The 25435-nt window shown below is 38.9% G+C and overlaps 1 protein-coding gene across 1 annotated transcript; it reads right to left on the bottom strand.

Annotated features, from left to right (window-relative positions):
- Positions 1-4297: 4297 nt before the first annotated feature.
- On the bottom strand, positions 4298-4780 carry LOC129033831 (large ribosomal subunit protein eL21-like). The gene has a single exon (XM_054482895.1). The coding sequence runs from the start codon at positions 4778-4780 to the stop codon at positions 4298-4300; it is 483 nt and encodes a 160-aa protein (XP_054338870.1).
- Positions 4781-25435: the final 20655 nt, after the last annotated feature.

Here is a 25435-nt window from a genome sequence, read left to right on the forward strand (position 1 = left end):
TCTTGCCTCAGACAAGATTGGGGGTTCTGTCCTTAACCAAATAACATTGTATTTTCTAGCTAAAATTCTCATCAAAATTTCTGTTGAATTTAATGTTTCCTTATCACAACACGATGTTCCCAAGTCTTCTACTACACATGCTTTTCCAATACTGCTGGCTGATTCAGATATTTCCTGCTCAAAAGATTTTCTTACTCAAGAGACTCTCTGTGATTTCAACCAGTATACACTCTGACCTATTTGTGCCTGGATAAGATTCTGCTACTTATGAAAACGTTGTTGATGATTATTCATTGAAAATGTTTAACTGCACATTGTCACTTAACCAGGTTGTACTCAGGGAGTTGAACCCAATTATAACATTAGCAGAAGAAAACATAAGAACAAATAGATATTGCAAAAATTACATAGTGTATCCACTAATCAAATATGAATTCATTTTACATTAGCTCATGCTTTGCATTATCCATGTCTTATTTGTTCCTGCTGTTACCTTTCACTATCCACAGATATAAGATTAATGAGGATTGTTTTTGTTAACATTTGACAAATGTCAAAACATAGCTTCTCATATTCTACTAGTAACCTCTCTCAGATTTTCAGCCTATGTGCTCTTGTCTCTGTGTGAGCTTTTCAGATCTGATCTCAGTGGGAGTCAGATATATTCACTGGGGTTTTGCAAAATAATGAAATGGAACATCGTAATGAAAGTGCACATCCCTGGTATCAGGTTTCTTTGAGTTCTCAAATCATTTAGGTTCAGTTATTGAGACTTGGAAATGCCTTGGATATGATCAAAAGGGGGTCAGCACACTTCACAGACACCAACTCCTCTATCAGCTCTCTTTGGAAAACGTCCTTCTCTTAAACATGTTAATGTTGTAAAGGCACTGCTAAGGCCTAGGAAATGTTCCTTAACAATCTCCTATGCTATATACAACTTTCTCTTTTTTTTTTTTCTTTCTACAACTCTGATGGCTTAGCTGAGAGGCTGTGGGCAAATTGAAGCAGGCCAGAAGTATTATGTGGTTGGTTAGAAAAGGTTGATTTCTTTCTGACATGAACATATGGTCAGGTTTTGGAGAAGTTGTAAACAAAGCTTTTAACCATCCAATTGAATTAATAATAGGTTCTCAGTCATGTCAAGATATGTTCTAAGTACCTCCTTGTTATGAATGTGTAATTGTGTTGGGCTTATCCAGTGGTAGATAATGAAAATATGTCATTTTTTGGCTGACCAGCATCTGAACTCTTTATCTTGGAGAAATTCATCAAATCCTGGGAGTCCTGGTGAATCAAGCCAGTGATCATTTGGTCTCTTTGCTGCAAGGGCCTTCCTGAGCACGTTGCATTACCTGGCCAGGAAGGTGTACCTACTCCAGAATTGTACTCTCCAGATCTTGAAGACACAGAGGCATTAGAAAACCCATTTTTCTGACTGGTGGCAGCCTTAGTGGCAGTCACATTACATTTCTAGGTTGGTTGTAGATGAGTATGCAGTGTGAGCTAGGAAGTTTAGTGTTCAATGAAAATACTGTCTTTGTTTAAATGATTTTGTGTGAAACCACTGATGTCAGTCCTAACCACTATAAACATTCTTTGTTCCTGCCCAGCTTTTGAAGTTGAGTTACTGGATAATTTTGTGAATTAACCTAACATGCTTTGAATCCATTTGATGTCTGCTTAAATCATCCAAAGTTGGTTTCTATTTTTTGGAACTTACAGCTTTGACTACTGTTGCTACACTGTGCAATACATACTGGTAGATAATTTTGCATATTGTGCCATATTAATAATTTAACTCCCTACAGAAAGTTTATCAATTCTTATTTTCAAAAGAATCTTTGGTGAATGAAAATTAATAGTTGTCTATATGACATCTTATGATTATATTTTCATTCTGATTCCATTGCAGAGAGACTATTTAGTTTTAGGGAGGCACTGTGGGTTCAACTTGCATCAAGGAGGATATAGTTTTAAAGATTTATAGTTTGGTTCGATTTGTTCATGTCTTTGTTTACTGAGCTAAATAGTCAAATGAGCTATCGAATTCAGTGCTGTGGTATCTGCAAGTATCAAGATCAAACACTTCAAATCTTGGTTCGTAATGAAAATGCCCCCCTGAGAACCTTTTTGTGTAATCCAGAGAGAAACACCAGACCTGAGGCAAAGATTTAGCTTTCAGGATTATATAACTTTATTCTGTGTTTAATGTGGGGCTTAAAGCTCATGCTATCGGACAAGAGGTTTTAGACTTCTGAGCAAGAATGTGCTGTACTTTTGAAATGAAGAGCAGTGAGAATACTATTCCCTCTCCCGTCACATTAGCAGCAAGACTTGCTCTTCAAATGTTTCCTGCTGGTTACCACCGAGCACAGGAAGCAATGTTCTGGTGATTAAGCAGCAATATCATTATAAAAGCCAAATGAATAATCATTGTGTTAATGAACTTTATCTCAAAAAAGATTAGTTTTTTAATGTTAAGCCTCTTCCAATATGAAAGAGAAAATGTATTTCCATTCCATTTAATCAACCAGAGATTTTCATAATCTATATAATTTCATATCCTGTCTGTGCTTATCTCTCTAGATCTGCATGCACAATGACTTCAATGGATGTTGTCTCAGCATTTTACTAGATCTCAGCCTCTCCTTTCCTCCCTCCCCAACGCACGTCTCCAGAAATTTAGCCATAGTTTTTCATGAATTAGATAAATTAGATTTGTTGGTAACAAGCAACATGTGGTTCACAAATTAGTAATAACAATAAAATTCCTGAGAAGCAAAGTTTGTCACTTAGAAAAAAAATGGAGTGCCTATTTAGGAAAAAAAAAACACCAAAAACCAAATATTAATTCCCCTTTATAAAGTGCTTTTATAAGCTTTGGGTGCTGAGTTGTATTTTGAGGAATAGTGTCTTTTCAAACACAAAACACCCCCTCCAAAAACACAAAGTTTTGCTACAAATTGACAGAAGATAACTAGTCCTTTGACTATGAACCCAAAGTATTGCATTATTTCTTTTTGCATCTTATATATTCTTAAGGAATTTTCATAGACATAAAATGAGTGCCAGTTACTACTATTACCACCCCCATCTATTTCTCACTTTTGGTGCCATTGTACTGGATGCTAATATGAAAGAAACCTGCCAGGTAGGGTTCCTGCTGGGTAGAAACTCATAACTCAAAATGGACATTGTAAATCCAGACGAAAATCATCTAACAAGAAAAGTGCAATTCTCCAACACTCCAAGGGCAGTGTCTAGTCAAAAATTTGATAGATTTTTACCTTAACAATCCTTAACTATGGGGTCATGGGCTGGTGACAGAGAAAGCATGCATGTGTCTTATCTACACTATAGTTCAGTGTTTTGCAAAACATGAAATACAACATTTCATGTGACACATAAGTAAACATTAAAAATATAACTTTAAATATATATTAGGAAAAGTGTATGGCTATCAATGTGATTTCATGTATAATTTTACCATATTTGAGACTAAAGTCAATCCATTTTCAACTGACTTAGAAAAGTTATGAGCTAAATCATAGTCAGAAGCTAATGCTGGTATGGAAAAATTGACATTGTATGTGAATAGATGGCTCCGAGAAAGCACTATTTTAACCACAGTCAATTGCCATTTCTCATGGGAATTAATTAAAACAGTTGTGTATCATTGTCAATGTTTGAGGTCCCCCTAAAGCATATCTTGAGACAAGAACTTGAATTCTGATAGTTTATTTGGGAAGTAACTTCAGAGAGTACAGTGGGGGAGTGGGAAAGAGGGATATGGAAGGAGGGAAAGGCAGTTAAGACACGTTGAGGTTGTAATTCCAAACTCAATCACACAGAGGACACACTGATAAACTGTAGCACACACTACAGCACTGCTCACTGAGGGCAAGCAAGCTCAGGTGTTTATCCACATTTTCCCACATATTACTGGTTAATGGTTGCTCCTGGGGACATTCATTACCTGGCACTTCTATCCTATCTTGAAGAGTACACATGAGCTTTCTGGACAGATTGTGTCCTCATGCAGAGAGAGATAGGAAACATTCAGTGGTGTAGGAAATGAGAGACACCCTGACAGCATCTTCTGTAACCTTTGCTCTAGATGCTATTGAATTGCTTTAAAATGGGTTTTAAATTACCAGTGATGCATCATTTATTTTCCAGAGGTTTTACTTTAAAAATTGCATTCAAATTCTGGGGAAATTATACCAATGTCATATAAACGAGATAATTTTTTTTTAAAGCCCAGAGGTCTTTTATAATTTTTTTTTAACACCTGTTATGCCATGAATTCATAGGGAATAGGTTCCAGCAGCTCGGGCTCTTTCCCATTGGTTCTCACAAAGTGTGCTGCTCTGGGTGGAGCAGGCTGGTGCTTCAGTTGAACCCAGGTACCGTTCTCTTTGGGTTCTTTCTTTTTCTGATCATTTTCCTTCACGCGTTTCAGGAAGCTCTCTCTGCTCTTAGAGTGCTTAATGTGCTCAATACGCACATTAATTCTCTTGGCAAGAATCTTGCCCTTAACTTGTTTGTTTACAACAATGCCAACAGTATGCTGGGTAACATTGTAGACTCTTCCAGTTTTGCCATGGTAACACTTGTGGGGCATTCCTTTTTGAACAGTACCCATTCCCTTGATGTCTGCAATATCACCTTTCTTATAGATTCGCATATATGTGGCCAAAGGAACAACTCCATGTTTTCTAAAAGGCCTAGAGAACATATATCGGGTGCCTCTGCTCTTTCCCTTTGTGTTCGTCATTTTTTTGTTAACTGGACTATCTATTCTCAACTCGGTTGAATCAACAAGAATTGAATCCTATTTATTTTGTGTTTTGTATTATAAATGTTTGAGGAGCTGGTAGATAACGAGTTAATACTCACATATTTGATATGGCTATGCATATATTGACATCTTGGGCTAAAATTTAATTCTCGAAATTAGGAGCAAGAGACAAAGTTAGGTATTTGGGAGGAAAAACAAAAGAAAGACCAACAAATGATACATAGCTCCATTAGTATCCAAAGGGGTTTTTAGGTCATCCCCTTTTCAATTACCTTCTACCACGAAATACTTGCTTTTTCCAGATCTCTTGTTCAAGTCCATTAGTATTTACTTTCCTAGGTTTAATCCTAAATCATTTTTTGCCAGCCATCTCTAAGCAGCTGTGGCACCTGTTTTTTTGCTGTGCACTTCCTAGAATACGCACCACCTCCCCATTTTTGTCATCTGGCAGGTTAGTCTATCTCTATTTTTACCCTCCAGCCAACTGACAATAAATAAAAGTCATGGCTTGAAGCTTTAATTTTTCAGAAATCTCAGTATTACTTGGAATATAAGTACATATCTCAGATCCTCAGTTGAGAAAGCTAAAGTGCTACTTGGGTTTAAAAATTGATCCCACTTTAGTGGAACAGAAGCTTGCAGCTGGAGTATGGGAGGCCTCTGGAGGAGTGCCCTGTCACTTTAAAATATGCCCCATTTTGTACCACTACTACCAGGTTCTCACTGAGAGCAATGACTGGAGAGAGAAAACATGTTTAAAAACAGTAACTTGACTCCTTAGCCATGCTTTGGCAGGGTGCTTCACTATTGATCAGAAATGGAATTGTAGTCCTCCTTCTCAGAGTGCAAATGTATTTTTACCCCTGCACAGTCCTGTAGCAAGCTCCAATTTAGAATTGCCACTTGTAGCTCAGCTCTTTCCTCTGAGGCACCAGTACTGATGACCACTCTAGGAACATATTTTCTTTTGTCTTTTATACTACTATTCTTTGTGCAAAACCGAAACTGGAGTTAATTAAAATGCACTAGAAAACTGCTGCGTGCACACAGATCCAAAAGGAACCATATCCATTCTTATTTAAAAGCACACCGTGATTCAAAGAGCAATGCTTAACCGGTGATTGTATAGGAGCCCGTGGAAAACTAGAATCTACACGTGAGGGGGAAAGAATGCTAGTTTTGATCATTTCTATGGCCTTTCTCTTTAATCCTTAAGTCTGTAAATGAGAATTGACATTCATTTTAATTTTTATCAACAACAGAAAACATTCATTGAGAGTGTACTCTGTGATGGAAAGTGTTTTAGGAGCTGGAGATAGGAGATCAATTAAGAATGGTTACTGCCTTCAAGTTGTGTACAATATCCTCATTTGGAAAGGAAAACACAAAGTGATTTATTCAGTGAATTATGAAAGGTTGAGAGGCTTGAAGGGAGCACAGAGAAGGGCTTCATGTGCCACAGGTTGGTGAGCACGCGTGAATGGGTCTGCTTCATTTTTAAAGCTTGTAGAACAGTGAAGGAGCCCAATGAGAGACTATAGGTAGGTGAAAAGGAAAGACAAAAAGGTGATCATTCTAGAAATGACTGTTCCAACCACAAGCAGGGCAGTGGAAGATATTCTTTCTCTGTCCTTTATTCTATAAATATTTACTAATCCTCACTATGTGCAGGAACTCTGCTTCATTTTAGAACCAGTAATAAGGATCTTTCACAGGGAAGCAGAAACAGTTGGAAAAGTAACCTATAGATTAATATACATGGCAAAGACTTAGAAATCTGTCATATGGGATAATTTTTGGATCCCAATTCAAACACATTTTTAAAGTTCATTAGACAACTGGGAATATTTGAATACTGACTAGCTATTTGAAATATTGTTGATGAAGTGTCATTTCATTTGTGTTCGATAACACTATTATGGCTGTGTTTTCAAAAAATCCTTCTCTTTCAGAAATATACCCCAAAATATTTATAAATAGAATGAGATCAAAAAATAAAATAAAAAAATTTAAAAGTTAGAATCTTATCCATGTTTAGGTATCTCTCCAATAATATAGTGTTTATTGTGATGCGACTAGTTCTGGTTTGAAAGCCGTAAGCAGTTAATAATTTATTCTGGCTTGTCATAAATGTTTATGGGCTTTTACTATAGGATTGGAGTAAACATGCAACAATACCCTCCCTGTCTCCCTTCACACTACTTTCTTCCAAGCTCTTTGTGTACCTTTCCCCTTTTTGTGGGCTCAATCATGTCACTTCCCACTTCCAGTCTCCCACTCTTATTATCTGAATTTCAAAGCAATGTCCATTTTGGACAAGTGCCCTCTCACTGGTTACCTGCACAAGTGGAATTAATATAATGTGACCTATACACAAACACAATAAAGTGTTTACCCTCTTTCAAAACAAATTAAAAGCCCCTTTGAAACCATTTCCATCTTTCTAAAACATGAAAAAAGGAAGTGCTGTCTTAGATGGATGTCTAAGGAGGTGAAAGTCTTCCACCAATCAGAGGAATGGATTTTAAAAGATGCAAGATCATCCTTGAAAGCCATTATGAATGGAACATAAGAATTCCATTTTTCAGCATTTCTCCTTTATAAATGCAAGAAAATGGATTCAGAAAATAAACCTAAGCAAGCATTTGTCACTGATAAATCTCCCACTGCTTGGGAAAAAAGTGGTCATTGTCTTGTAGCCTGAACATTTTTTTTTTCCCTTGGATGAACTAGAATTCATTTGCTTTATCAATAGGGCCTAATCGCCTCTTCTTCTCTGCTGGGATTATGCTTTAGTTCTGTCTGATTATACTGTCATTCAGATCTGAAATGAGGATGGCAGAAAGAATAAGCAAAATATTAAACAGAGCTAGTTATAAAGAACTATTTCCTAGCCTTCCTATCAGGAGATGAACAGAGGCATCACCCATACAATTATGAGCCAACCATATTTATACCACAAGCCCTTTCTCAAAGTGCCCTTTCTTTACTGTTGAAATCATGCCAAATGGCTTAGAGTCGCTTGAATAAATATTATGTACTTACCAGATTGGCTTGAAAATAGTTTGAGAATTAGCTCTTGATCCATCAATGGGCAACAAGAAAACTCTAGTTACTGAAAGGTCTGTTAACATTCTCCCCTGCAAGCAGTCCCAGAAGTCAGAGTCATTTTCTACTGTAAGAGTTGATTAATGGGAAAAGAGCTCTTGTGCTAAAGTAAAATGTCAATAGTTCCGACATAGAACAGTGTAGCTAGACCAGTTTAAAGAGGCTTGCTCTGTGTTCTTTTCTTTTCTTTCTCTCTCTCTTTTTCTCTTTCTCTCTCTTTCTTTCTCTTTTTCTTTCTCTCCTTCCTTCCTTCCTTCCTTCCTAATGGGCTCCAGATTAAGGATAGGTAATGCAAAATGAATATAATACTCTTTACCCTTGCAAACTTTGTAGTGTAGATAGACAGATAATGCTATGCAAGATGTGTTCAAATCATGTATGATTCAAACATGACTTTATGATAGTACTTAGGACACTATATTTTATTTGTATACATTTATATATTCCCCGTGGAGTTACGCATAAATGCCCAAGGCAAGTATCATTTTGAATGTCCAGTGCCTTGGACTGTGTTCAGCACGTAGGTTTTCAATACATGTATTCTGAATATATAAATGACTGATATTCCATCAAGTGTAAATAGAGTGAGATTTCCAGGAAAACAGAACAATATTGAACAAGGCTCATAGATATGGATGTAAATATGCTGTTAGAAGAAAAGTGAATATTCCTCCAGTTAAATATAGCATACCAGGATTATAACCAGGGAAGTCAAGGAAAGGAAGAGATAAGAGTAGAAAGGCAAGTTGGAGTCTAATTATGAATGAGTTTGGCCTTCTATGCAAAGGCAGTGGGATATAGGATGAATATATGGCCTAAGTTTTGCTGGTAGATAATTGTCAAGCCGGAGATGAGTTAGGGAGGGGCACCAGTTCCAGCCTGAAATGAAGTTGACTGAAAAGCCTATGGCTGGGATGAAGCTGAGTGAATGGAAGGAGACTTAGAGAGTGAAATCAAAAGTATTATTGATTCATAGGATGAAAGAGATGCTTCAGAGAAAGAAACAGACTAGAAGAGTGACCTTGGACTTTGAAGGATGCCTGGAAAAAAATTCTAGTAATTAATGGGATAAGTATTTCAGATTTGAAAAAAAAAAAAACAAAACAGAAAAATTTAGGTCCCCAAGAACAAAACAAGAAAAAAAATTTGTCCCCAAATTTCTCTGACTATTAAATGTCTGAGACTTTTTCTGAGCCACTGAGTCTGAAATTCTACAGCATTTTTTTTTTTTTTTTTTTACCTTAAAGATGGCCTATCTTGTGTCATACATCTTGAATATGCAAGCATGGCCAATTATGTTCTTTTAAAGTATGTTTTCTATGAAAGACCACTGGAATTTAAGGGAACTACTGAAGAAACCCCCAAAGTCATTATGGGGTCTAAATACCCTAGAGGGAACACTCAGACATTCTGTGTCCTTGCCACAGGCTTGTAGTGCTGCCCAGCATGTCAATCTGCTGAGTTACCTAGATTCAGGAATTCCTCCCTAGACATTCTATTTCATAGATTATGGTTGTCAATCTGCTGAGTTATCTAGATTCAGGAATTTCTTCCTAGACATTCCATTCCATAGATTATGGTTGTGTCAGCAATCAGAAAATAACAGAAATCCCTTCCCACAGGGACTTAAAAATAAAGACATTTATGGCTTCCCATTACTGGGAGTCCAGAAGTAGGTTGTGTATCAGTGGTGACAAAATATACTTGCTCAAGTATATTTTTCTAGCAGTCTTTTGACCCTGTTTTCCTCTGTTGGGATTGAAATCTCCGGGAGGGTGATTAAAATAGCTGTAGGAACTGAACACGGGAGAGTGTTAAGAGAGAAAGAGAGAAGCTGCTGGAAACTGTCCCAGAAAATAAAAGCAAAATAATCCCAGACTTTACCAGCAAATGTTTCCTTCATTCTCATTGGCTCAAATCATACGATATACCTATGCTTGAAGCTATCACTGGCAGTAGGATGAGATTAATTTTAGAATCAATCAGTTCCCCAGAAAGAAAAAGAAATACAGAGATTCGGTAACAAAATTATTACAAGAGTGGAATGATCAAGGAGTCAGAGAAATTAGCCAGAGGCCAGTAACTGCCATAAGCCACTATTGCCCCTATCCTTGCAAAGAAAGAAAGGGGGCAGGTGGTACAATGCCGGGTGTAGGAATTGGTGCTACTTCTGATGAAACTCCTGCTGTGTCACTAGGTAAGAAAGCAAAAGACCTCTGTCCCACTTTGTGTGCTAGAATCTATAGTCATCTACAGGTTCTTTCGACTGCTGAATCATTTTCTAGAACTGGAAGCAGGAAGACAATAGCTTTTCCCTCCCTACCCCTTCTTATTTCCCATCCAATGCTTCTTATTGACAATACCAAGCTGGCAAAATGCTCTAATAAATGTCATTTGTAGGCTACCATTCCCCTGCTGGAGCATATAGAAAAAAGACTTTGGGGCTAAGTGCCTACATACAAACAATTGGCACCACCTTAGACCACACAGGCCTGCATAGGGAGCTCAGGAGTGTGGTGGATGGGGATAGGGTTATAGCAGGTAGTAGTTTTTCTGAAACACATAAGTTAAGTGGGTAAGAGAAATACCTAAACAAAAATGGGTTCTGTTAACAGCGACGAGGGGGTCACGAATACTGGACAACATATGTGAGAGAGGCTGACAACCAATCCCAAAATTCATTTTCAATAACTAATCCAAATTGGTAGAGACTTTGGAAAATATCTCTTGAATTCAAATTGGTTAAATAGTGTTGTGTATCTCTGGATAGTCTAAGAAGACTGCTGTTATTATTTCTGCTTCTATCAGAGAAATACCCCACATGGACCAAGAAGAAGCATTTCTATGGGAGATATTGTTATCACTGCAACACAAGAGCTAAAAGGAGTAATTAATGCATTAACCGAGATCACCTCATTAAGATGGAATGTGTTAGACATGCTCACACACATTATCAGTAAGTTTGACTGTTTTATCACTTAATTGATGCTAACAGATTTTCTTCTCAAAGTTTTCACTTCATATTGGCTCAGTGGGAGTCCAAGCATCATTACCACAGGGCTGGGAATGAAAGATTTTGTCAACTCTTTTCCCTGATGAATACGTCATTTAGGAGGACTTCTGGAGGGCAAGACAATCTAGGTTTCCAGTGTGGCTGAAGTCCCATGCTGCAGTCTCACCAGACCTATTTTGAGTTGCTTGGCAAGATATAAAATATTGCTCCATTAACTTACTTCTATCCTCCTTGACTTCTAGAAATTTCTAAACATCGTTTCTTGTCCAACAGACATTCTGCTTAATGATTCTTCTTTCTTTTTGACCATCAATACAACACAAATGACTAGTCAGCCTTTTATGAAATGTGCACCTATGTGCATATTGCACATCTATCTGCGATACCACAACATCTGTCTGCTTTATAATACTAATCTTGCAGTCCTCTAATTTCTTTCAGACAATAGAGTCTGGCCATGTCTGCTTTATTCTATGATTTTCTTGCAGAATGTGCTCCTTGTCTTAATTTGGATGCTCAAACACTCAATGATACTCATCATAATTATATTTACATTACTGTTTAAAATGTTTTTAAACTACAAAGAAATGTAAGCTAATTTTAACACTTAAAAATAATAGCCGTGTTGAAAATAAAAATTATAATCTACTTACTCTCAAATTCCTGCCCATTTTATGAAATCATGCTTGGTATCTCTCTCTAGATTTTTTTATTTAATTCAACAAGAACGTTTATGTGTGAAATATTTCATCATGGAGAGAAACATAATAAAGATTATTAATTTATGTTAAGTGCCCAGTAAAGTGCCTGGCATATAGTAAGTGCTATTAAAGTTTTATTCAATTAAAATATAAGTCCATTTATTCACTGTCAAGATATTAAGTATGTTCACATTTTTCTGTATTTGCTTCAGATCACTTTGTGCTTAAAAAGAAATAAAGCCTTATAGATTCATTAAAACCTCAGGCCCACAACTTTCCTCCCAAAGTCTCTCCCCCTGATTCTTCTCTGAATGGACCTATTAGGGAAAAGGGTTGGCAGGAATCTTAGCATCTGCTTCTTGGTGTGTAGAATCTCCATATATATTTTGGCAACATTACTATATATCTACATGTCCATAATTAGTATATGCTATTATTTGTGCATTTTTTAAAAAATTTACAAAACTAGGATTATATTGAACACATTTTAAAAAGTTACATTTCCCCTTCTCATTATGGTTTTGTGATTTATCCATTTTAATTCATATAATCTTGTTCACTTAATTTCTGTATATTTTTCAATTGTGTGACTAATGGATATTTACTTACCTCTTATTGGTAGGCTTTCAGGTTGTATAAACTATTCTGCTATTACAAAGGGTGCTAATATAAACGGCCTTGTTTGTGCTGCCTCAATCTCTCCTGCAAGAGTGGCTCTAGGGGAAAGACCTAAACCTACAAGCTTCCTGGATGGTAGTATAAATGCATCTTCAATTCACTTGGTATTAATAAATTATTTTCTAAATTAGCCACATCAGTTGACAATATTACTAACAAAGCAGGAGTATTTCCCTCTTTCCTACATTCTCACTAACAACTGGCATGCTCAGACATTTTAATTTTTACCAATCTGGGCATAATGTAACATCTAATTTTTATTTTGGATCTTTTGAATATTATTGAGAATATACATCTTTTTATATGTTGTTGGGTGTTTCTTCCTTTTCATGAAATATCCTTTGCTCATTTTTCTATTGGGTCATTCACATTTTTTATTGTTTTCACTATTTTTGATATAAACTGTTTATGGGTTATTTACATTACAAGTATCTCCTCTAGGATGTAGCTTATATATCTTATCTCTGTTTATGGTATCTTTAATTTTAATGTAGTGAAATTTCTCATCTTTTTCATCTTTGGTTTGTTTTGCCTGTTGTAAATGTTTTTTATATTCTCTTTTGAAAGTTTTAAAGCTTCTCTTTTAATATTTAGGCTTTTAATCTGTCTAGAATTCATATTTGTGTAGGTTATAATAATTTTTCTATTTTCCATATTAGTAGCCAATTGTCCCAGCATCATTTATTAAGAATTCTATTCTTTTGCAACTTTTACGTATTTTGTTACACATCAGATTTGTGTTATCCCAAATTATCATATGTTCAGCACATTTGACTCAGCTCATTGTTCAAGTTATCTCTTCTATTTTTCTATACCTGTCTTCTATTTTCTTTCTCTAATACCACTAGGTGCTAATTTAAGAATTATTGTCTAGACTGCATGATACCAAGACTTTCCTATTAAAAGTGGCTTTGTGTTTTGTTTCTAGCGTGTCTACTTATTTATAGTGGAATGATATTTTGCCTACAGACTCTTGGCAGAACTAGACGTCTTTTTGATGTTTATAAAATACTATATATTAGAAAAAAAATTGTAGTATATAACCCTAAGGATTTTTGGCCCACTCGATCCTCACTGTTAAAGCAGCTAATGATTTCTGCATTTGCTGTCCAGGAGAAGGGGTGACACAGAGAAAGAATGTCAAAGCAGGTTCTACAAACAGTAGAATCAAAGATTTAGCCTAGACCCAGAAGAAACAGAAGGCATAAGGGGAAAATTTTATTGTATATATTATTATGCCTACGGCTGGAACTGCTTAAGAAAATTTGGAAATTGCAGCACTTATAAATAAATTGTATATTTATTAAGCATTAGCTTCAGCAATCTGGTCAAAGTTATTACACAGACTCTTGACTATGATTGCTGTCTGTCAATGAGTAACATTCAAAACATTTTGGCTTTACAGCATGATCTAAGAAACATAAGCCATACGAAAACCACCATTCTGTTTGTACTCAATGAGGTTAATTTGTCCAGGTTACTTCTTAGTAAACTATGAGATATGATTGTGCCACTGCACTCTAGCCTAGGTGACAGAACAAGACCCTGTCTCAAAAATAAATAAATAAACTGGAAAATACTTTGTAATTCTACAGTAGCTAGCTTATAGGAACAGAACCTATAAACATAAAGGGCTTTGTATTCTGGAAACTATACAATACATACAATGGCCCTCTCTGCTTTTCTTTGGATTGTTTGTGTTAGCCTTGGCCTGAAGTGAATCCAAGGCCTCGAAACCTGCCTGGTTTTGTCATTTTTAGCTGGAAATTAATAGGAAACCTTCACCTCTCCCTGGCAGCAGCAGTGGAGCCAACAGCAGTCATTTTAGCCTCCCAGGAGCTCTGAATCCTGCTTGGGGCTGGGGCCGGGCTGGGACAGGTAGCTCTTGGTGCTGCTCAAGTGGTGGAACCACGGTGTTGAGCATTTTCTGTGTCTTTACACTTGCAATTCCATAAAACAATTTAAAGTTATAGTATTCTATTTTAAACCAATAACAATTCTACTTCAGCTGAGGGTGCTTTTGCATCCTTAAAATACTTGCCAGTCTCTGGAGGCATTTCTGGTTATAACAACTAGTAGCTTCTACTGACATCTTGTCAATAAGCATTGCTATGATGCACAGGACTGCCGCCCTTCCCAGTCAAAAAAGAATTTTCTGGCCCCTAAATGTAGAATCTAAATTATCAGTAAAAACCTCTCCCTTATGTAAACAGACAGAGAGGGTCTCCAAGGACTATAGGAATTTAGTAAATTTGAACAATAAGCCTGCTTTACAGACTCCTGCCTTGCAGCCTGTTTTTTTCCCAAACCCTATATGGAATGAGGTCACCTAGTTGGTTGGAAGCAGTTCTTGACAGACCGTGGCATCTTACAGATGAACCTGAGTGAACTTTCCTCAACACCATGCTAAAATCTCCAGCCTGGGAGGAACTAGAGCTTCTTCTCCGTCTTCTTCTTTTTTTTTTTTTTTTCTTTTTTCGAGACAGGGTCTTACTCTGTCACCCAGGCTGGAGTGCTGTGGCATGATCTCGGCTCATGGCAACCTCTGCCTCCTGGGTTCAAGTGATTCTCATGCCTCAGCCTCCCGAGGAGCTGGGACTACAGGTGTGCACCACCATGCTTGGCTAATTTTTGTATGTTTAGTAGAGACAGGGTTTCATCCTGTTGGCCAGGCTGGTCTTGAACTCCTGACCTCAAGTGATCCACCTGCCGCGGCCTCCCAAAGTGTTGGGATTACAAGTAGGAGCCACTGCCCCAGCCAAGCTATAGCTTCATTACCATCTCATGCCACCCATGTGTTGGCATAATGACTCAATGGGCGTGCACCACTGGGACCCCTCCTCTACATGCAGTATTGCACCCTCTTCCCTCTCCATCTGCCCCATAGCACCTTTCTGTCACTTTCCCTTAGGGAGACAGTACTGTGAAGAATCCTTTCAGGGCTCTCCTTACCTGTGATAATACAACTCTTATTGATCAAAACATGCTTCCTTGTGGAGAGTTGTTTGTTACTCACCAGGTGAAAGAATCCTTGTTTTTTCAGGTAACGTTTCCTCCACAGACTCCTGTCTCCACAATAAAATTCTGTGGATTCTGGAAGCTGGGATGGGAGGAGAGTTAGAGATGAAGTGAAGATTGTTTAGTGGTGGGTCCCCAGAGAAGGGCCATTGCACTGCAATTTCTTTTAGCCCTCTTCCTAGTAGGGGGCCATGGTAAGAGATGGAAGGAACATCAGGTTGACTTGGAGTACCCAAGGGAATCTTCAAGCTGACTCTGTGGTGGCATGAGTATTCAAACTTCCGTTTATTCCCAGTATGTCACTGGAGTGGAACAGCAGAAATGATTCTGTGCTAGATCTCTGAGACAATGTAACCTGCACCCCTTACGAAGTTTCCCAGGGCCCCAGAATTGAGCATGAACAGTAAAGTGATTTCCCATGAGCCTACAACTGCAGGAAAAGATTGAAAAACTTAGAAGGATGAAGCAGGTTTTCCATTGCCTATTTGTGGCTCTGGAACTGCAGAAATGTTGTCTGTGGTAACCACAAGTGCCTTCTGGATATGTAGTAGTCAATGAAATGGTAGAAACTGGCATGGGCTAAGACACAAAAAGAAAAGTAAGTTCTTTGTGCTTTGAACCACCCAGTGCTCCTCCTGGTACTGCAAACAATGGCATCCTGCACCTCAACCTCCTTTCTGGGAGTTCTACATGTCAAATGCATTGGGATTGAATAGAAGCCCCAACAGGGGATCATGGTTATTTTTGTAACTCAGTGGTGTGGCAAAGGAGGTGGATTCAGAAATTAACTTCAGGCTGCCAATGACCTTGGATCTCCTGCTGCTTTCCTTCTTATGAATTTAATTAGATTATTTTTATGTGTGATTTTTAAAAAATAACTAATTCCCCAAAAGATTGAAAACACCTTGAGAGGAAGGGTTATGACTACCGGTTCACTGCTTTGTCCCTAAGTATTGTGCCTGGTGCATAAAGAAAGTTTACCAAATACTTGTTGAATTAATGAACAAATCATATAAACACACGAGTATACAGCTCATATGTAGTTATCATGGGAAAAACTCTAGTATGGGGTTTAGATGCTCTGGATTGATCCTGACCCATTCACTAATCATGGGTCACGTTGCCGAGTCATAACCTTTTTGGGGCCTCAGTTTCTTCATGGGCAAAATGGGAAGGTTACAGTTGAGCAGTGGTTTATGAACTGTGTTTACTCTGGGAATATGTTTGAGAATGGAATAGGATTTGTGTAGTTGGCCTGCTCAGTTCTTCTTGCCTTTACTTCAATGGAGAACAAAATTAATTTGTTTTAAATATTAGGCTTAGCATTTAAAGAGTATGTCTTTGGCTTATACACTCCCCAAACTCTGCCCACCCACTGCCCCCCACCACCAACCCATATGTACACACATACACTTGGGGAAAGTACTTCTAAGTTCCCTTATATGTTCTTTTTAAAAATTTTTTAGTTTAAATTTTCAGTGCTTATGGATACATAAGTGTATGTTTTTAATGGGGTACATAAGATATTTTGATACAGGCATGCAATGTGAAATATGCATATCATGGTGAATGGGGTATCTATCCCCTCAAGCGTTTATCCTTTGTTTTACAAACAATCTAATTATACTTCTAGTTATTTTAAAATTTACAATTATTGTTGACTATAGTCATTCTGTTGTGCTATCAAATAGTAGTTCTTATAATTATATATTTTTATTCATTAACTATCCTCACTTTACCCCACCTACCCTCCATTCCCACTACTCTTCCCAGCCTCTGAAAACCATCCTTCTATTCTTTTTCTTTTTCTTTTTTTTGAGATGGAGTCTTGCTTTTGTTGCCCAGACTGGAGTGCAATGGCGTGATCTCAGCTCACTGCAACCTCTGCCTCCCAGATTCAAGTGATCCTCCTGCCTCAGCCTCTGGCATAGCTGGGATTACAGGCATGTGCCACCATGCCTGGCTAATTTTGTATTTTTAGTAGAGATGAGGTTTCTCCATGTTGGTCAGGCTGATCTCGAAGTCCTGACCTCAGGTGATCCTCCCGTTTTGGCCTCCCAAGGTGCTGGGATTACAGGCATGAGCCACCGCGCCCAGCCATCCTTCTCTTCTTTATGTCCATGATTTTCATTGTTTTGATTTTTAGATTCCACAAATAAGTGAAAACATGCAGAGTTTGTCTTTTTGTGCCTGGTTTATTTCACTTAACATGATGACCTCTAGCTCCATTCATGTTGTTGTAAATGACAGGATCTCATTCTTTTTATGGCTGAATAATACTCCATTGTATATATGTACCACATTCTTTTTATTCATTTTTCTGTTATGGAAACTTAGGTTGTTTCCAAATTTTGGCTGTTGGGAGCAGTGCTGCAACAAACATGGGAGTGCAGATATCTCTTTGATATACTGATTTCCTTTCTTTTGGGTATATGCCCAGCAGTGGGATTGCTGGATCATATGGTAGCTCTATTTCTAGTTTTTTGAGGAACCTCCTGTTAGAAACAGGTGCTTGGTGCTGCAAAGAAGAACCAGCATTTAAACCTTAAATTTTCAGCAAAGCAACTTTACTTCTGCAGAAGGGTGCTACCTATGTCTGATCGCAATCATAAGGGCACACTGAGCAGGGTAGGGCAGGGGTTTTTATCCCTAACACAGCTCTTGTTTCTGTGTCCTTTCCCCATTGGACCAGAGTTGGACCACACAATCTAAACTGAACTGATTGGCTATTGTTTGAAATTGAATAGGGTCAGTTAGGTAGGAAGGGAGAGGCTGTGGATTACCAATTAGGTGGGAAGGGTTGTCTACAGAACCAGAAAGAACAAGGAAATTTGAAGAGGAACTTATTGTTTCTGGCAATTTCCCCCCTCTTGTTTTTATAGTTCTTCCTCTTAACATTTTTCTAACATAATTTGGCTTTGTTGTTCTTCTTGGTGGTCCAGAAGTAGGAGTTTATCTGAATAGGGTGGAGGAGAATTGAGGGAGATTTTGGTAAGAGCTGTTTCTATAAGCCTTTGAACTAACCCACGAAAACAAGGTATGAAACAGCAACCTACGGTAATAAGTACACCTGTAACAATTGCAAGAGAAGTAAATATTGAGGTCATGAGTCCTTTCCACTTTCCAAACCATCTCTTCATGAGACCTGAAAAGGGGCCATCTATTCCAGAACTTTCAGCTAATTCATTTGCTAGGGCGGTAAGATCCCATAATGCTTTGCTAATTGTTCCATCAGGGGGCTGTATTGTTAGGGATAAAAGTACAACATTGGACTCCAATCATGACACAAACTCCAGCTTTTTTGGCCAGTATTATGTCAAGGGCTATCCTATTTTCCCAAGCCATTTGGCTGGTAGGGCCTAATTGTTCAGCTATTCCTTTAATGGCGTCTCTTGTGTAATTGACAAACCACTGTTGATTATAGTAAATGTAATTTATCCAGCCTACATTTTTGTTTATAGTTGGCCACCAGAATAATAGAGATTCAAATCCTGCGGCTATTTAATTTCAGGCTTTAAATTTATTTGGCACCCCTTGGGGAACTCTGATAGCATCTATATAAATGTGAGGGTCAAAAGACCCATGAGGGGCACTTCTTTTTCTGCAACCATCCTTTTTTATTTGGTTGGTGAAATGCCAGAGTGAAAGGGATGGCCAATTGGATTAGGGGGCAAATGCCGCTCCAGTTACTTGGCAGAGTACCCAGTAGTGGTCCATCACAATACCACCATACATCCACTTGGGAATGAACAAGGGTAGACTGATTGGTTAACTTCTGAAAAGGCTTAGATTCATTGCATTCTGTTAGGCTTTCAAGGAATGCCAAGTTTTCCCCTTGTCTTGAGAGACACGAGATGAAATTGACATCGATAGCTGGAGGTCAGATGGCCCTCAGGGGCTGACCCATAGGGCTTTTAGCTTCTGGGAATAGCAGCGAAAGGGTTTGATATGCCTTATTTCCCTAGGCTTTGTGGTTTTGGAAGAGGGCTACCATACAGTCCATGCCCAGTTGGTCAGAGGACCATCCAAGTGGAAAGGGGACAGTTTGGGTTTCTGGCCTGCCTATTGCACAAGCATAACAGTCACTTCTGTTCAGTGTGCAGACAGAATATTTAATCCATTCCAGCCAGGCATTTGCATCTTGGTACCCTGTTTCAATGGCTAAAGTTTGCTTTAAATATTTAACTTCTACAATGGCCACTTTGGCGTTGCTATTGGGTAGGGAAAGGATAGTAGTTTGGTTAGAAGCTTTAGAAGGAGAAGAAGATGGAGAAGGAGGAGGGGATGAAAGGGGCAATGAAATGCATTTTGAAATATCCTGTAGGGTCTGCTCCTGTGACTTCTGCTCCCATACCATAAAAACGACTTAATGAAGGGGAAGAATCTTGTGAAGTTGCGTAATGGATATTTGTATTGGATTACATTGGTTTTGTTGGCAAATGGGGGGGTGTGCTTCCTTTAGTGAAAAGAATGTATGGTTTTAGGGATACACAGCTACTTGTTGGGGAGGTCCAACCTTGAATTTTGGTAGTCCATAGAACATTGGATCAGCTACGGCAGAGAAGCTCTGTTCTTGGAGGACAAGATTCCCAGTTAACAGAATCTTCTCCAGAATCTTCCCAGTCTAAGGGAGTCCATTAAACAGAATCTGCCCAGTCTCAGGAGCTCCAAGAAGGGCAAAGATACTTTTCTGAAGTAGAGAGCTGTCTTTGACTTTGCAAGTCTCCACTAGGTGTAACAAGACTAGCATCAAAAGTAATGGTTTGAGGTGAGTTTGACTTAGTTATGTTAATAAGAAGATGTAGGTAGGGCAGCTAGAGGAAAGAAAAGAGGAAAAAGGGACAGACAGATTAGGCTTTTCTCTTTAATGTTACTCTGGTGAGGGTTGGTCTGGAAGTGACAGTCCATGACTTTGGAGACGGTGATGCCTTCTCAACTCAGGTATGATGGGTCCACCCCTTCTCAGCAGTCCAGACTGCCATCTCAGTTGTTAGGAGCACCAGATAAGGTCCTTCACAGGTGGGTTCAAGCTTTCCCTCTCTCCAACTTCTGATAAGGATGTGATCTCTGGGTTGGTGTTGGTGAACTGGGAATTTCAAGGGTGGAGTTTGTGCTAGAAGGCCTTGAGTCCTGAGGGAGGAAAGGGTGGAAGACAGACCAAGTATATAGTTTTTAATAAACTGATCCCTTTTTTCAAATGTAGGAAGGTCAGTTACAGAATTTAGGTAAGGCAGCTCATAGAGCATTTCATAAGGAGACAGGCCAAGGTCTTAACAAGGGGCAATTCAGATTCTTAGTAAGGCAATGGGAAGGCATTTTGTTCCTGGTAACTGGGTTTCCAAGATTAATCTGGTGAGGTGGTTTTCTTAGAGTCTGGTTCATTATTTCTACCCTTCCTGACGAGGGTGGATGTCAGGGAGTATGGTATTCCCACTTTATTTCTAGTGCTTGGGTTAACTTTTAATAATGAGCACAGCAAAGTGGGTCCCATTGTCTGAATCAATATTCTCTATTAGTCCAAACCTGGGTATGATATGTTCTAACAGAGCTTTAACTACATTACTTGCTGTTGCACTTGGGAAGGGTATGGCTTCTACCCAGTGGTTAAGATGGTCTACTATTACTAATAAACATTTGAGGTGACCTATTGGAGGCATTTCAGTGTAGTCCACTTGGATGCTTTGGAATGGCCTTAGCCCTGGGTTTCTTCCTCCGAAAGGTTGCTTCTTTAAGGTTTGCTTATTAGTTTTTCTGCACACTATGCAACTACGTGTAACTTGCTTAGCAAGGGTGTAGATCCCCATACACCCATAAACCTTAAGGACTGTGTCACACATAGCTTGGGGACCCCAGTGGGTTCTTTGATGAAGCTGTGACAGTATTTTTCTCATGAGGGGTTTAGACAACATTTCCCTTCCATTTGGTAATAACCATTTTCCCTCTGGGCTTTCCTCACCTCCTATTTTTTTTGGTTTTTCTTGGTCTGTGTGGGAAAAGATGGGGATTGCAGCTGGAGAGGGAAGACGGGGTTAGATGGAAAATTGGAAGAGGCAGCTTGCTTTGCTATTTGATCTGCAAGGTTATTTCCCCGGCTTTCAAAGGATGTCCCAACCACTAAGGAAATACTTCACACACCACAGCTTTTCTTACCTTGGTCTGTGCACAGAGTTACCTGGTTACCATGGTACCTATTTGTAGGCCTTTTCTTCCCATGTTACTGAGAGTCCAAGTTTATTTGTCACGCTTGGTGGGTCTTGATCTCTTACCCCTGAGGCCACCACAATGTGGCAGCAGGACACGTCTTGTCATGAGAGATTATTGAAGACCCTTCCCCAGAGGAGAATGGGATCCCAGACAAGCCCCCAAATTGTTAGCAACAAGTGCTTGGTGACACAAAGAAGAACTAGCACTTAAACCGAAAATTTCTCAGCAAGGCAACTTTACTTCTGCAGGAGGGTGCTGCCTGTGTTTGATGCAATTGCAAGAGCACACCAAGCAGGGTAGGGCACGGGTTTTTCTCCCTGATGGAGCTCCTGTTTCTGTGTCCTTTCCCCATTGGCCAGAGTTGGACCGCACAATCTAAGCTGACCCGATTGGCTATTGTTTGAAATTGAATAGGGCCAATTCGGCGGGAAGGGAGAGGCTGTCTGTTACCAATCAGACATAAAGGGATGTTTACACAACCAGAAAGAACAAGGAAGTTTGAAGAGGAACTTATTGTTTCTGGCACTCCAAACCGTTTTCCATAGTTGTTGTGCTAATTTACATTCCTAACAACAGTCTATAAGAGTTCCCTTTTTTCCACCTTCTCACCAGCATTTGTTATTGCCTGTCTTTTGGATAAAAGCCATTTTAACTGGGGTGACTTGATATCTCATTGTAGTTTTGATTTGCATTTCTCTGATGATCAGTGATGTTGAGTACCTTTTCATATGCCCTTTTGCCATTTGCGTTATTCTTTGATAAGTGTCTATAAAAATCTTTCACCTATTTTTTGATTGGATTATTAGATTTTTTTCCTATAGAATTGTTTCACCTCATATATTCTGGTTATTCATCCTTTGTCAGATGCATAGTTTGCAAATATTTTCTCCCAACCTGTGGGTTGTCTCTTCACTTTGTTGATTGTTTCCTTCCCCATGCAGAAGCTTTTTAACTTGACGTGATCCTGTTTGTCCATATTTGCCCTGGGTGCCTGTGTTTGTGGAATATTGCTCCAGAAACTTTTGCCCAGACCAAACCCTTACATATGCTTAGGATAGACATGCCAGTATATAACCAGAAAAAGCAATCCAGTGTATTTATCCATCTTAACTTTGTAGTGAGTTAAAAGCCTGCAAGCATTGTTAAGAATCTGGATTGTTTAGCTAAGAATTGGTAGGAAAATAGGTAAACCTGGGAAATCACATTAACATGTTTGTCATCTGTTGTTCAGTACCCAGGAACCTCATATATGTATCTCACTAATCAGAAAAAAAAGTATATGTATAAATACTTTGAGTGTGTGAGCCCCCCAAATTTGAGACAGGTCTTAGTTAATTTAGAAAGCTTATTTTGCCAAGGTTGAGGATGCACCCATGACACAGCCTCAGGAAATCCTAATGACCTGTGCCCAAGGTGGTCAGGGCACAGCTTGGTTTTATACACTTAGGGAGACATGAGACATCAATCAATACATGTAAGAAGTACATTGGTTCGGTCTGGAAAGGCAGGACGACATGAAGCAAAGGCAGGAACACTTGAAGCAGAAGTGGGGAGGGAGCTTCCAGGTCACAGGTGATACACAAATGATTACATTCTTTTGAGTTTCTGATTAGTCTTTCCAATCCTTTGGAAAAGATTGGATGTCAGATATCCCTCCATCTCAGTGAGCAGAGGAGTGACTTTGAATAGAATGGGAGGCAGGTTTGCCCTAAGCAGTTCCCAGCTGGCTTGAGTTTTCCTAGTGATTTTGGTGGCAAGATATTTTCCTTTCATGCGTGTTTGGTGTGTGTGTCTGTGAATGCCCACAGGCTGACATTTTTGCAAGTACTAAATGTGTAGCAGGTATTTTACTGATAGGTAAAAAAAAAAAAAAAAAAAAAAAAAAGCTAATGAAATGCAGCAGTACTATAAAGTCGGTAAAAATTATCATCCAGTTTTATCTTTCTTCACTCAAAATGTTTATTCAGGCTGAGCATGGTGGCTCACACCTGTAATCTCAACACTTTGGGAGGCCAAGGCAGGTGGATCACCTGAGGTCAGAAGTTTGAGACCAGCTTGGCCAACATGGCGAAACCCCATCTCTACTAAAAATACAAAAAATTAGCCGGTTGCAGTGGTGTGTGCCTGTAATTCCAGCTACTCAAGAGGCTGAGGCAGGAAAATCACTTGAACTCAGGAGACAGAGGCTGCAATGAGCTAAGATTGTACCACTGCACTCCAGCCTGGGTGACAGAGCAAGACTTTGCCACCTCCCCGCACCGCCCCCCCTTCAAAGAAAGGTTATTCAGTGTCTACTATATCCCTAATAACATTCAATGTAATCGGCAAGGGATATCAGTGTAAAAACGACACACAAGGTCCCTGCTTTCATGGTGCTTATATGAAAAGTGAATGGGAAGGGCAGAAAGCAAACAAATTCATAGCAGTCTTTGAGATAACAATGTGTTTCTCATCCTTATTAGAGATTTTCAGGTATCTCTGAAGAAAATAAGAGGACAGTTGTGATGGTTAATTTTTATGTGTCAGCTTGGAAGGCGTTTTTGGATGAGATTAAAATTTAAATCAAAGAACTTTTAAAAGTAAAACATGTTACCCCCATAATGTGGGTGGGCCTTGACCAATCAGTTGGAGGCCTGAATAGAATGCAAAGACCAGCCTCCCTGAGCAAGAGAGAATTCTCCAGCAGATTACTTTTGAACATCAACTGTACTACTGGCTCTCCTGGGTGTCCAGACTGCTGGCCCATGCTGTAGATTATTGTGAGTCAATTCCTTATAATCAATCTCTCTTTCTATTTCTATTGGTTGTGTTTCTAGGGAGAACTCTGATGAAGTCAGCAATAGAATATAGCATAATGAGGGTGGAGTGGGGTGAGAAGAGAAGCTATATTTGAGGGTATTCTTGGGCAAAGTTCTCTCTGAGAAGGAGACATTTGAGCTGTGATCTCAGTAATGCCGGAGAAACAGTTATCTGGAGAACAGAAGCTTGAAAGGCCTTAGGGCATAAAATAATTTGGCATTTGGAAGGAACAGAAAGGATTAAGAAACTGAGATGCAGAGAGGTTAACTAATATTCAGAGAGAAGAGGCGTGGTGGGAGGTGATTGGATCATGGGGGAGGATTTCTGCCTTGCTGTTCTCATAATAGTGAGTGAGTTCTCAGGAGATCGGGTGTTTAAAAGTGTGTAGCACCTTCCACTTTATCCCCTCCCTCCTGCTCCAGCCATGTAGGATGTGCCTGCTTCCCCTTGGCCTTCCACCAATGATTGTAAGTTTCCTGAGGACTCCCCAGCTATGCTTTCTGTACATCCTATGGAACTGTGTGCCAATTAAACATCTTTTCTTTATAAATTACCCAGTCTCGGGTAGTTCTCTATAGCAATGCAAGAATAGACTAATACACAGATACACAGTTAATATCCACAAAACAGGCCAGAAAGCTTCTCAGGACACTTAATATCCATAAAACAGGCCAGAAAGCTTCTCAGGGTAAAAAGATATGTGGTTTTTGTTATGTTGTGAAAACATTTGATGACTTGAAAGGAACTCTTGAACAACTGAGAGTGTCACAGTGATATGAAAAGTAGTAGTAAATTGTCCTTTTGTATTTATATTAAGAAAAATCCTGTAAAATTTCCCCTCCCTGCCAACTTCACAGTTGCCAGTGAGATGAGGTTCCTTAAGGCAAGGATATGACCAGGTAATTGGAACTGCAAATTGATGACAATTAGATCATTTGTACTTGAACAGCAGCAAGCAATAATTGTAATTGACATTGGGGTAGGCTATAATTGATATCAATGATTCCCAGGAAGAAGGGACTGGAAGACTAGAGGGAAGGCTTAGATTGTGTTTGTGGGCACAACAAAAATTAGCAACAATGTGTATTTAGAAAATAGGGTTAGAAAATT

Source organism: Pongo pygmaeus, chromosome 2 (genome assembly GCF_028885625.2).
Source record: "Pongo pygmaeus isolate AG05252 chromosome 2, NHGRI_mPonPyg2-v2.0_pri, whole genome shotgun sequence".
Taxonomy (NCBI): Eukaryota; Metazoa; Chordata; class Mammalia; order Primates; family Hominidae; genus Pongo; species Pongo pygmaeus.